This window comes from Egretta garzetta, unplaced genomic scaffold, assembly GCF_000687185.1.
Source record: "Egretta garzetta isolate BGI_Z169 unplaced genomic scaffold, ASM68718v1 scaffold248, whole genome shotgun sequence".
Classification (NCBI taxonomy): Eukaryota; Metazoa; Chordata; class Aves; order Pelecaniformes; family Ardeidae; genus Egretta; species Egretta garzetta.
This window is the reverse complement of record NW_009260596.1, coordinates 2,521,134-2,535,506: the sequence shown is the minus strand read 5'-3', so window position 1 is coordinate 2,535,506 and position 14,373 is coordinate 2,521,134. Positions and strand designations below refer to the sequence as shown.

Here is a 14,373-nt window from a genome sequence, read left to right as displayed (position 1 = left end):
ACAGCTGGAGAAAGGTGCAGGGGAAGAGCCCTTTCAGACACTGAGATTCCTGCAACTGTGGGTATACTGTAAATTCCATATTAAAACTCCTCATACATACTTAGGAATTCTCTTGATGAACTACATGTAGTCCCACTCCAGCTGAGATTTAAAAATAAATTCTCTCTTCTGATTTTGAGCCAATCCCATGAGGTTTTGAGCAAATCCCAAAATTGCTTTTGGCATTCATTTCACATCAGGCTATGAGGAAATACTATATATTCACGACTATATGTTTATGATGTAAGAGGAGGACTCTGTTGTTGCATACATAAATGGAAAGCTACTCCCCGACAACGAGAATACTGCAAGAAATAGTTCTGAGAGGGTTTCAGAGGTATTATATTGATTGAGGATAAATCTGATATTACTGTTTTCAGTATTTAGTTAATACATTAAACTTTTATTGGGACTTGAACATCGGTGGTGCTAAATAGAATATGGGAAAGGGTGCGGGATATTCACTGCCGTGAAATGTCACTTTAGCTCACTAGGAGGCAGAGGTGGCCAAGGCTTTTCTGAAGGACAAAAAGGTGCATCCCTATGGCAGGACCTGCTTCTAACAGAGGGACTCACTTCAGACCAATGCTGAGAAGCATGAAAATGCACCGAGGACGCTGTTTGCTTTCCGAAGCTGAATGAAACTTTCGAGGGAACAAATAAAATAAATTTTGTTCCATTAGCAAATACCTGACCAAGACTTTGAGGGTGTGTAGTACTTGGAGTGAAAGTGACTGCAGGATGAGACTGGTATTCTGTGAAGACGAGCACAGCAGCATGAGGGCTAGTAGGCTCAGAGAACAGGCAAAGAAGGTCTCTTGGAAAAGTAAACCGAGGGACAAAGAGATTCAAGGGATGGCAGTTACTGAAAGAGACTGTACTAAACGTCCAAGTACCTTTAGAGAGAAAGTGTAGTGACAGGCCAGTGTAACCACACTGGCAATCTCCAATCGACTAAACATGAAAAAGAGATCATGGAAAAAGCACAAATTAATGCCTATGTTACTAAGGATGAGTCTAAGTCTTCCTGTGCCACCATGCCTCGGGAGATAAAAGCAGAAAAGTTAAAGCAGAACATGAGCTTTAATTAGCAAAGTACATGATAATTCATAATAAGAGGTTTCAATAATGTGTTATAAGGTAAGTCAAAAAGAAACCCCAGAAAAAGGCAAACATTACAGCATGAGAAAGGGGTTGAAACAACAGTTAGCACAGATAAGTACAGAAGATTATTAAATGCCTTCCTTGTTTGAGTCTCCAGAAGGAGGGAGACTGTGGTCAGGTAAAGGTCTTTCTGCCCGGGGAATGACACACGGACGTGAGCTCTCCTTGCTGACGCTCTGAACCAGGCAGGCACAAGCTGCCTCTGAACTGCAAGCCGTGACCCCACCTGCATGGTGCTCAGATGCATTCAGTGGGACCTCCTGAGAAGTACAGCTCATCATCTCAGGGACTGCAACGCGGCCGGAGCTGGCCTCCAGCCAGCTGGCTCCTAGTGGGAACAAAGTTCAAGTCTGGCCGCAATCAGCTCTGTGAACATGCCCCAAATTAATTTTGACGTGAAGATAAGACTACAGGGCAAAATACAGGGGAAAAAAAAAAACAGGGAGAGAAATAATTATATGAGGTCAGACAGTTCAGGTTAGAGGCCTGATGAAATTCAACACAGAAAGCCTAAGGTATTTTCATGTGGGCAAACTGTGTTTATTTGTAGAAAAAAAAAGCACCTCACCAAACTGAAGAATGAATCCTGGTTCCTCAGCACTGTGCGTTATATGCATGTGTAAATATTATGACAGAATTTTTGCTCTGGTACTTCTCTTTCTCCTCTATCTCTAACTCTCTGTGGTATATAGTATCTAACTGGCAAGAGTTACCAAAAGTACTGAATCATCTACATGATGTTTAAGGGGGTGCAAGTTACCTGAAGGGCAAGTTATGCATGGAAAAAAATATTAATTCAAGTAACCTTTGAAACACGGGCAGTTATTTTAAAAAAATCACATAATGCAGTGGAGCTTCAGGAGACTACAGCACAGGAAAGATCTGTCTTTTTCAGAAAAGGGGAAAAGCTGAAATTTTCTTTATTCTAATCTTTCTAGATCTAGTGTCTAGATTGAACAACTGTAATATATTATCCATTTCTGAATCCTTACAAGCTAAAGATTACTAAAATTTGGATTTTTCAAAAACATATTAGGTCACTGACAGTGTAAAGTGCCTACTAGATGAGAAATAAACTGTAGACGCTATGTATTTTGACCAAGGCAAAGTCCTACATTACTTTCTTACCAGCCAGTAAAGAATTACGGTATCACCATGAGATCCATGCTCAAAAGCAGCTGCAGCTGCTGATAAAGTAATATTCAAAGAGTAGGTAACCATTATTCACTTTCAGAGCAGGTAATGGCATTGGTGAGTGCAGAGACAAGAAAAATTCTCCTAACATCAGGCACAAAAAGTAGTGGTAAGGGACAGGATTAAGACTTAAACAGATAGAAAGCCCAAAAAAATAAAGAAAAATATTTTTTAAAAAATAGACACTGAAAATGAAACATGATTAAAAAAACAGTTTCTGATTAAAGAACTTTTGCAATGCTGTGATTGTATGGAAATACATCCATCAACAACAAACTTGTGTGTAGCTTAAATGACTGAAATTTTGCCAGAGGTGTATGCCACATTTTATTGCCTAATTGTTTGGTATTAACAGCAATAAAGTTCTGGTCTTAACCTACCTCACCATGTGTCGTGCACACTGGATAAACTGGAATACCCCTTGGTAAACTGTAGCAATAAAAGTTATTCTCAAGCAACGTCACTCCTTGCTGAAATGAGACACGGTGAGACACCTCATCACAAGGCTCCCACAATAGTACAATTCAGTTATTAGAATGATACATTAACATTTGGGGGAAACGTCTATCAAGGCCCCCTGTTCAGGCTGGCCCTTGAGTGCACCAGACTGCCCCTTGGATGCATGTGTTCTTCCGGGGAATGCTCTGAGTGCATCTGAACCACCCATAGCTACAGTCCTGCTCAGCCCCAGCACCTCATGGACTCTTACCTGCTCAGAGATTCCTTGTCCCAACCTCTGCAATCAGGCAAGTTAAGATCAAGCTTGCAGAAGGTCTCAGACAGAAATCCCTGGAACCTTTGACTCCAAAAACCTGATTTTCCTACAAATGGAGTCTGAAGTTTACTGTGTCCCTTAGATGTTACAGATCTCAAATAGTTTAATCACATAACATGTTGACTATAATGTATGTGCTGAGTTTACATTTTTCCACTTCTGTTTCAAAAGTCTCCATACAATTTCACAGTCCAGATATTTAATAATCCCTTTGAAGATCTTGCTATCCATGAAGCCTGGGGGAAGAAGATTTGCCTTGTTCAACAAGTAAGTAAGAAGAGTATGATAAGAGGATCCCTGGTCTCATGGAATGAGGTCAGGAATGAGAATAGGAGGTGTGTGCTAAGGAGAAAGCTGCCTGCTCTCATCTGATCTATTAAAAAAATCCCATGGCAATGCAAGGAGGCTCTGCACCTGTAAATGGCCTTCTCTATACCTGGACTATGCAAACAAAGCTTGGTTTAACTATTTGTTACAACTCCCATATCTCAAGTACACTGTAGAAGATTTAGAAGATCCCTTGCAATATCACATATTCCTATAGCACAAGTATTATACAATCTATGTGCCTTGTTTCATGTTCTAGAAACCCTACATAAGTGAAGACTTTCCCCAGGAGAGTTATGGACCTGGTATAACGAGTTGTACCTCAACACTTCCATTTTCAAAGAGAAGATTATGAAATATCAAAGGTTTTTTTTTGTGAAATGTAGAAAATCCGAAGGAATCATCATACTTAAGAATTTTACTTTTCCTCAGAAGGAAATGTGAAGCAGTTCGTCATGAACAAGTATTAAACAGGGAACATTTGTCATTTTGCCATGACATCCCACTTACAGCCGGAAGGAAAGTGGGTGGTAGAACGGTTTGGGGAAAGTCAAGTAGTGTTTATCAGCCCAGGCAGAAATAATGCTGCCAGTTTTTATCAGTAGACTTTTAAGGCACTTCGTTTAATTGTATCTGTAATTTGAATAAGCAGCTAGTACAAGTCAGCAGCTAGAGAAATAAGGCTTGCCTAGCACTGCACATGTGATTGTAGAGCCATTTCAGCATTCAGAACAAAACAGGCTGCTACCAGGATCTTCATGCCATTGATGGAAAAATGGTTTTGCACGCACAAATGTATGCTTGTTCTCTCACATTATAGACTAATATCATTAGGTAAACCTAACCACAGAAATCCATAATCCTCTTGTTAATAAAGTCATATGAAACAAAATCCTGTAATACAGTACATATTCTGCACTAAACAAATTGACAGCAGCGGCTGCTATGCATTGTAAGCAATCCTGTGATAAAACAAATAGATCTGCTTTGGCCTTACCATAAAATTAATCAATAATAATATCCGAGTTAATGAAACAGCTACTTGTAAAAATCAGTGTTGCCCAACAACTTTTATAAAACATGATTAATTTCTGTGCATTAAACTGCATTACTGAAGAGTGAAATCATTAAGCATCTTTCAGCTACCCCTTGTTGATAGCAATAAGAAAAGAATTGTTTCTGAAGCTGCTCCACTCCATGAAATCTTTTAAAATCTAATTACTGGGATGGGGAAGGAATATTCAAATAACTCATAAACCTTCCTTTGCATATTAGTGTTATTCTTCTCACAGGCACCAGGGAGTCTTTATAAACAGAAGAAATCAAGACTTTGCTAAAAAATAGTCATACACAATCTCAAATGCCTTACATGATGGATGGCAGAATTCACGGGCATTCAGTTTTACATTCACTGCAGTTGACTCAAATTATCTCCTGGTAAAGGAAAAGGGTAAGATCGCTGGTCTAGTACTGTCAAGCCCGTAGATGAAGGATGCCAGCAAGTAATGCTCCGCAGTTAGCTCAGAATTATTAAAAAAGAGGTTGAGTAAGTTGGAAACAAGAAAGATTTTGTGTCTGTGACTCCTCTTTCCTAACCTGGAAAAGGCATGGGCACGGAAAGCAGTGGCAGGGAAAATTTGTCTGAGTAGGGTGTTAAAAAAGAAAAAAGGGCACTGATAAGGTGGCCAGAAAGATATATGGATTTGAAATTATTTTTCCCTCTGAAACCTAAACAGAGCCTGTATATGCTGAGCCTGAGCTGAAGAGACAATGAATTAGTCCTTGCAACTGCAATTGCCGAAGAAAATCTGCCAAATGTTGGGTAAGATAACCTGCTTCTTTTTAATTTCTAAAATCTGGCTTCCAATAAAATCCCTCCCTCAAGGCATGGTAGATAATGCAGTGAAGCTGAGGACAGTGGCTGGAGGGCTGTGATGTTAAGCCACAGCCTCAGTATTCAGAATGTCCAGAGGCTGGTGCAGGACTGAGCCAAGAGGTAGCTAGCTGAGCAGGGCTGACTCAAAGAGATGCAATGTAGTTCCACCTGAGACACAAGGGTGCACAACACTTCGCGCTCTACACTATTTTGCAGCAAAGATGTTCCAAAATCCTTACAGTGATTGCTATATATTTTTATCCCCAATTTAGGCATGGGAAAACAAGGCCAGAAAGGTTAAATGTGTTTGTCAAGAAAGTGTTCCCCATGGTAGAACAGGAGATGACATCACAGGTGAGATTTTCACCTTGCCAAAATCCATGAGTTTTGCTGCTATCTTCACCAGACTCATGCTTCCCACAAGAAACTGTTCCCATTTTCACACTTTTTCTCAGCTATTCATGCCTTCCATCTTAAAAGTTAGAAAACAACAACAGAACCTAAACTTCATCTCTGAAAATTAATTTATATTAAGTCACAAATTAATCTCATCAAAAAATTGGAGCGGGATTATAACTAGCCTCAAGTATCCTAGGAGTTTGTTTAGAAACAAAAGGCATTAGGAAATGTTATTTTTCACTATTTTTAACTGAGACGCTTAATATGCATGTGCAACTTGTAGAAGAAATCAACATCTCTGGGAGACTATTACAGAAGTTTACCAGCTGAGAGGGGTAGTCAGGCATTCCTCACCAGGACAGACATATTATCACTTATGTGGACACAGGTGGAAGGCCTCAGTGAGTAATCCCCTGCCCCAAGGAAGACCTGCTTTCTAAGGTGCACCTTGCTTTTCTTATTTGGGTCCCTCATACCTATTTGCTCTCAGGTAGAGGAGCATAGTCAGCAGGTATTCAGCTCCTTCTTTGGTCCCAGACTTAAATTATCAGAAAAAGGCAATGCAGCTGTTCAGGATGGTTCAAAAAGTACCACTACCCCTGTTTTTTCTGCTTTGCCTTGTTGAGACTAATAAGAAATTTCCTCTCTCAGTAAGGCAATTAATATTTAGATCCATCCCCTTTGAATTAAATTGCCATCACAGAAACTAACCTGAGTTACACCTGAGTAGGTCAAAGAATGTTCTGGGATGATTTTTTTGTTTTATTTCTAAGGCCACTTTATTTAAAAAAACAGATGTAACTATGATTTTACAGCCCTCCTGATGGTAAGAGTAGTAACAGAAAAAGTAAAATTTTGCCTGTAAAAGGGCATTTGCACAAATTAAGCACAATCTCCACTGCTTTTAGCTGTTTCTATACAACAGAAGGTTGTTTAAAACAAACTGGAAGTAATTTTACTGTCAGGAGGGAAGGCGTCACCTTTGGAAAACAAAAAAATGAAGTGCAGAGAGACCATTATTGTAGCTAGCCTGTTTTTTGTAGGTCAGGTCTTTGTATTGCAGGCAGAGTTTTCTCTGCAGGGATGGCTTCTGTATTTTTCAGTGCTGGCAGGTGCATGGTTTTCTCCTATTAAAATATCCAGAAATGTGTGAATCCTGTCCAATACTTAGGGGGTCCTAGTTCCAAAACACCTAAACAACTATCCTAGTGCAAAATTCATACATTTGCAGACAAGCTTTCCTCCCTGTTGAGTATGTTGTCTTCATCTTCCAATTTAAGAGTTTAAGTAACAGACTTTATATTAGCCTTATTTTGGTGGGAAATGTGAAATTTTAATGTCATAACTTTTGCTGTTACTTCTCCAGTTAACAGTATGACACCATTATGAATTTTTCCTCATGCTATACACTAACAGCTAAAATTGCGTTGTTTTAACATTGTTGGCATAGGAACAGCAATGCAAAAGGTACTACAGAGCAGCAAATAGCCAAATACTGCAGATATATACTGAGCGACACTTGAGGAAATTATCTTATTTCATATGCCTATGTCAAATAGGCGCCAAATCCTTAACTTATATAAATCAACGGATATCATTTTACAGTCTAACCCTCACTGAAGCTCCATGTCCAAACATGTAGGCTGTAGACCTCTCTGAGGAAAGCGCATGGAAGGGTAGCTGCAGTACTCTCAGTCGTTCACAGTGCAGCTTAATTCTAATCTATACCTTCCCACAGATGAATTATCACGCTCGTAGAGGTGCTCATTTCCCATGTTTGAGATAGAAGCAGGCCAGCAGCTGTGCAGAATTCAATGACCAGCACTCCTATAAATAAGCCCTATTCTCTGCAAAATTAAGACCTCAGACATTTTGTCCTTTTGGCCACTGCTTATGCAGAGACAAGCCAAGAACTGGAGCCTCAACTGCTCCATTTCTTTCCACTTTTCACTTACCTCATAACCACATCAGTGCCTTTCCCTCAGCAGTAAGCCCCTTCACCCATGTGCCATCCCTCTCTTTTTTACACTGAACACTGAGGAGGATGAAGCACCATGAGAAGGAAACCTTTTCCTTCAGATCCCCTCTCCAGGATCAAAGGTAACTGGATCTGGGAGAGGAGGCTTGGAGTGACTGCTCTTTGTATTACCCTTGTACACATGCAACTTACTGTTCTGCTGAAGGAGAGGTCATTTGCAATGTATGACCCACAGGATCTACATATGAAAATATGATAATATGGTATGCATGTATGCAATAGTCACTCTCTTTCTTGCTAGACTATGCTGTACATATTTAATTATATTCACTCTAAGATTTTGGTTTAGACCAAATATTATGAACGTTTCTCTTCCCTTATGTGGGTCTATAGAACTCAAACCAAATTATCGATTAAAGCATTATACAGTAATTAATCTAATACAATGTTTGAGACTATGATTGGTCCTCAATGTATCATAGTTTTCTTCTGCATTTTAAAGACCACAGTCTCAGTTTTATTTTATTCTTAATGGCTTCTTATTCAAACAATGTTTAACACAAAGCTTGGACTTATGTGTCTTGAAGACAATAGGTTTTGTTATACACACTTAGCTTTATCACAATTTTTCCAGGGATCAAAATGGTCGCTATCATCTTACCACTTTGCTGACTTAATTTCTAAATAAATTTCTTCTACCACTTTTTATTTCAAGGGGAATTGCCGCCATTTGCTATGTTACATAAGAGACAAAGTATGGTTAAAATTTTCTATGAACATTTGTGTAAGGTCTTTAATATGTGCCTCCATTTGTGCAAGCAAGAACATGTTGAAAACACTTACCTGGAATCGATAAAAGGTGCCATCATCCTTTAGTGTTAGGACGTGGTCTGAGATTGGAAAGAAATAGCCATGTGCTGCCATCAGTGTTCCCAAATGTAGAGCTTCCACTATTTGAAGAACAGAAGAAAGAGAAATTTTAAAAATTATATCACTTGTAACATAATGATGCAACCAAAAAAACCCTTTCCTCTCCTTAACAAATGGCTAATAGATGTCCCATTTATAGCTGCAGTTCCACTGCTTACATCAGCATTAGCAGGTAGCTAACGCAATGTTCACTCACTTGTTTTGAAGCTGAAAACAGCTATCATTTTCACTCTGATGGTGCAGCCTGCTTTTCCTCTTCAGAACAGTTTCAGATTACACAATGTTAAAATAGTTGATTCCAATTGCACGATATCTACCTCACTAGTTTTATTAGAACTACAGTAAAGGATAGAGATTTCCTTAAAAGTTTCTCATTACAGGGAAAATAAGAAAGGATCACAGAATCACAGAATGGTTGAGGTTGGAAGGGAGCTCTGGAGGTCACCTGATCCAATGTCCATGCTCATGCAGGGTCACCTAGAGTCAGTTGCCCAGGACCACGTCCAGATGGCTTTTGAGTATCTCCAAGACAGGAAACTCCACAGCCTCTTTGGGCAACCTGTGCTAGTGCTCAGTCAGCCTCACAGTGAAAAAGTGCTTCCTGATGTTCAGAGGGAACCTCCTGTGTTTCAGTTTGTGTCCATTGTCTCTGGTCGTGTCACTGGGCACCACTGAAAAGAGCCTGGCTCTGTCTTCTTTACACCCTCATACCACACACAGGTGAACTTCCACCTAAGCCTTCTCTTCTCCAGACTGAACAGCATCTTTTTTCATAGGAAGATGCTCCAAGCCCTTAATCACCTTTGTGGCCTTCTGTTGGATTCTCTCCAGTGTATGTGTGTCTCTCTTGTAGTGAGGAGTCCAGAACTGGGCACACACAGGATGAATTCACTTTAATGAACAAAACCATAATATGTAACAGTCAGATTTATATGTACTTTTGTATTTTCAGTGACTTGCTGTCCAGTATCAGTGCCTGAAGTCTCTTACCCAGTATTGTCATTATTTGGCTGACAAGAACACAATGTTGTAGGAAGAGAACAGCTTTAGAGTGCTCATATTGTAGTATATAAGTCCTACTATCTCTTTACCATATTTCTTTACCAGCCTTGTAACAACTCTAGTATGTACCCCTAAAACATCTACACAGCAATTTCTGCTGTAACATTAAAAATTTCCTAGCATAACCTGCTATTATCGGTACACACCACCTAAACATCCTAATTTTAAGAGATGGGCCCTGGAAATGAACACAATTGTTTCTGAGCTATATGACAAAGCCACCAGCTACAGAAGCTGGCGCTAGAGAGGACAACACTGCTGCAGAAAAACATCAGGTATGAGAAAAGGAAAAAGATCATAAAAAAGGCCATATTGGACACCTAGGGAATAAGGAGAAGGTGGGAAAGGGGAGGAAGAAAAAGACAAAGAGACAAAAGACAGAAACAGTGAGATCTGCCTAAAAAAAAGAGAGATCTTCGATCTAAAATACTAATTCAGTATGAATCCAGAAAGTATGCAGAATCAGTAAGGATGAATATATGCACTATGGAAAACATGTTACACCACCACAGCATACACAGATTCATATTCATCCTCTAAAAAGAGCTCATATGTTCCTATTGCCTGTAATTTTGCTTTCAGCAATGGCAAGCATAAATGTTGCAGCATGGATCTGTCTTGTCCTGCATCTTTAAAACATCACTGCAGCATCTGACCAGCAGTCACAGCATCATCACACAGAAAGAAATGCAAGTCCTGATATCTGTGTTCTTGGCTAATAAACACAGAAAGAGGGATTCACATATGCTTCATCCATTATTATTTTGGATATGAGAAGGAAACACAGGCTTTTTTATTTACCTATACTTCATCAGCATCCCAGAAAATTCCTTCTTTCACCCTTTTGCCCACCTGGAGACATAGATTGGTATAGGAGATACAGCAGGTGGAGTGGGACATTTTTATGCTAACCCAAAGCCAGCAAGCATGTGAAGGGAGCAAGAAAGTGGATCTGGACAGTACTTAACTGAAAGCACATAACCCTACCAGGGTTTAGTTGATATCCAATAATCCTTGTGAGCTCTGTGTTTAGCAAACTGGTTCCTGCCCCTCCAGCAGAGCCATTATCTAAGAAAATCCAACACACCCTCTCCAGCAGTGAGCTCTCTGGCCTGCTATAAAATACCACAATCTGGTTAATAAGCCTTCTCCCAATTGCAAGCCTACAAGAAATCTCTCTAACAGAAGAAAGGTAGTTGCTTTGCTCCTTGTGCTTGAGATGTCTGCAAATCCCCATCTGAACTTTCTCCTAATTAATGTAAGTCCATATACTGTAATTATTCATTTATTTCAAGCCACTAAATTCTATTATCCCTTGGATCAGAAATTTTGAATCCACACTTTCTGTAGTGAGTCAGTTGCTGAGGTCCTTTTCATTTTGGTTCACTTCATCTACCTTTTAATTTTATTAAGGTTTTCTTTGCTCTTCACACTGCAACTTATTGCCTATTCAAAAACCTTTTTTTTTTTTTTTTTCAGGTATTATGTACCTTCAGGGAATGAGACAAAAACAAAGAAAGAAATGTGCTGACATTTTTTATAGAAAGGATTTCTTAGATAAGGGTGACAGGGCTTGCCAGGGAGCTCTGACGCAGATGAGAGCACATTCTCTTCAGATTTAGTAGAAACTAAATAGCTCCAGATTTGTTTCACATTCTTCCTAGATTCTGAATTGTAATGTTTTTGAAGAGCACAACCACATCCGGAATACTCTGTCCAGTGGGAATAACATGACCACTCCAATATGAGAAAGACATCAACAAACTTGAATAAGTCCAGCAGAGGGTGACCAACATGGTTGGGGCTGGAGAACGTGCCCTGTAAAGAGAGGCTGCGGGAGCAGGGCTTGCTTAGACTGAAAAAGAGAAGGTTTTGAGGGTGCTTAGCAACACCCTTCCAATGCCTAAAAGGACATTACCAAATAAGGGAGCCAAGATCTTTATGGAGTTGCATGGCAATTAAAAAAAAAAAAAAAAAAGAGAGAGAGGGGATGGTTCTGACTTCAGCCAAACAGCAGAAGAGGCTGCCCAGAGAGACTGTGCAGTCTGCATCCTTGGGAGGGTTTCAAGACCTGAATGGATAAAGTCCTGGGCAACATGTTTGACCTTACAGTTGACCCTGCTTTGAGCAAGGGGTTAGACTAGAGTCCTCCTAAGGTCCCTCTCAACCTGAATTATATTACAACTCTGTGACTTTAGGTGGGTCAAGCAGAAATGGAACAAGGAGTGGAAAAAAGGGATGGAGACAACTGGAGAAGAAATTGTCTGAAAGCTCCTGCCAGAGCCGCCTATAATCCTGGCAAGATTGGTTACAGTAGAAGTAAGAGCTTATATTTCTCTCACTGACCACTGAGTCATATATGCAAGTATATAGTCACCACTAGTTCTCCATGCAAAAAATGGAAACAGTGACCTGGCCTTCTCCAGAAGCCAATTAAGGTTATTTAAGATCTGAATCATTCCTAATAGGAGCCTATATCTCTTCTGCAGTTATGTATGGACACTAAAGTGGTTTTACTCTTACCTCAGGCAATCTCATTCAGCTAGGATGAATCTACACTAACTCAGTGTTAAGGTATCTCTCTGTCCCTTTATCCATTAAGAGTTAATGGGCGCATATAAACTTGTTACATCTCTTTTCCTTCAGCTAATAGACAATTAATTTTCATTTTTTATGGCTATCAATCTAGTAACTTATTCCAGCACTGCATAAATATGAATGCACAAATCTACCTTTTTAATATCAACCTAAGAGCCACCGTAGCTCATACTTGGGAATGTGAGCGGTATCTGCTTTATTAAAAGAAAAGGAAAAAACCCACACATGGTATAAGAATAAAGACATTCACTTGAAAGTCTAAAATCTTCTTCATTGGTATCATCTGACAATGGGGCAACTGCGTAACCAAAGCATTACCAATAAACTTTGCACAGAGGTTGAATAACCTATAAATCAAATATGTCTCAAACAGGTGAACAACATTCACAAAACTGTAACTGTGAATAATGCCCACAGAATTGTAACCTTGCCTCACATGAGACTGACAGGGGACTAATGCTGCTACTCTCTGCACAGCAGCAGTAGAACTTCTGCACAGAAAGAAAACTCAGCTCTCAGGAGGTTTCTAATCTCCAGGAAAGAAGTTGTTCAGTGTATTACAGACACAACAAAGGCAACACTTTGATGTACATCTCAGTTTGCTAAAATCAGACTGAAAAATAAATACTGTGAGAAGCCAATGAAGTAGAACAGTAGGACTTAGGAAACAAAACTGTGAGCTTGAAAAGAAAAATGTAGCCAGCAGCATACTAGTCCTACATGCCTAAATGCCTAGAATTTCCATTCAGACAGCTTCTGCATCCCCCACTGCATGTGAAGTTAGGGGATTTTCACCTAAAGAAGCAGGTTTCACCTGGAAGAACAGCAGATGGAGATTAGAAACATAAAAAACTTCTATGAAGTGCATTAGTTAAGAAGAAAAAAGAAGCCTGAATAAATACTTTTAAATATAAAGGTTTCCAGGTAGGAAGAGTAATGTTTATATGTATTCAGAATACAAGTTTAAAAAATCAGAGGAACTTAGGCTAGAAGCAAGAAAATACTGGGGGTTTAGATGGCAAGTGTACATAGACACACACAGAAATGTGATACCTACACCATTATTTCCCAGTATTCAGCCACTGTGTGTAAAATTTTGCAATATAAACTACATTGTCAGTTACACCCAGACAGCCTCACTGAGAAGGCATAGTTCAAATTGCAGTCAACTGCTATACAATGAATAAAAACTGCAGCCAGAGACATGACACACAAAATCTGAGGGAGAAAAAGCTCATGGAGGTGTAACTGGTAAAATAGAGTAGACTTCAGCTTCCTCTGTTCTTGACTCATTTGGAGACATCAATTATCTGAACCGAGGTTCCAGGTATACTTCCTAGCAGTGATACTGCTCAAAAGTGGAACAGCGTATTCAAGAAAAAAATTTACCCAAACCGCTGTTTTAATTTTTCCTAGTTAAAAAGGACAGTGTTGCAAGTTATAACAGCTAATGGAAAAGAAATACCTCAGGTGAAAGACAGAAATACGTCTCTATGAGCCTGTTGCTTTTCAATAGGGTATGAAATATTTTATATAAATTCAAAATGTTGCTGTGGGTGTAGTTTTGATATGTATGCTATTGCTGGGCTAAAAGCTCAGAAAAAGCTAAAAATTCCATGGTTCACTCTGCTGTTGAACTTTATTTAGCTGAGTGGGTGAAGTGAACAACACGTACATAGATTGATTAGCAATCATTTTTGTGAGAAGTAATATTGCCCAGCCATCTGCTGCGCCATTACAAGAAGAGTGATCTTGATGGATAAAATACTGGTCACTTTTAATATGCTTCACTATGCAAGGGAGTCACACATTTTCAATGCTTTGGGACAATGCAAACCTGATGAAATCTAAAGAATGAAAAATATACTCTGGCTGTTGAGTTTTCATTGTATTTTCTTTTTAAACATTGTGCAGTTTTCTCCTTACTGTAATAACTGTTGTATGGATTGATGATATTTCATTCCTCTTAAATTGCAGGGTATGGTAATATCACTGGAACAAGTTGTTTATTATGGTAACATCTATGGGAGG

At 39.3% G+C, this 14,373-nt stretch overlaps 1 protein-coding gene across 8 annotated transcripts in view; it reads right to left on the bottom strand.

Annotated features, from left to right (window-relative positions):
* Window positions 1-14,373, bottom strand: part of RGS7 (regulator of G protein signaling 7) — a 265,953-nt gene that overhangs the window by 79,249 nt on the left and 172,331 nt on the right. For 6 of the 8 annotated variants that reach the window (XM_009644704.2, XM_035900245.1, XM_035900246.1 and 3 more), the window contains one exon: window positions 8,596-8,702. The exons of the other annotated variants lie outside the window; for them this stretch is intronic. In XM_009644704.2, coding sequence (XP_009642999.1) covers window positions 8,596-8,702 — 107 coding nt within the window. The remainder of the gene's footprint in view (window positions 1-8,595; window positions 8,703-14,373) is intronic. 8 annotated transcript variants of the gene reach the window in all.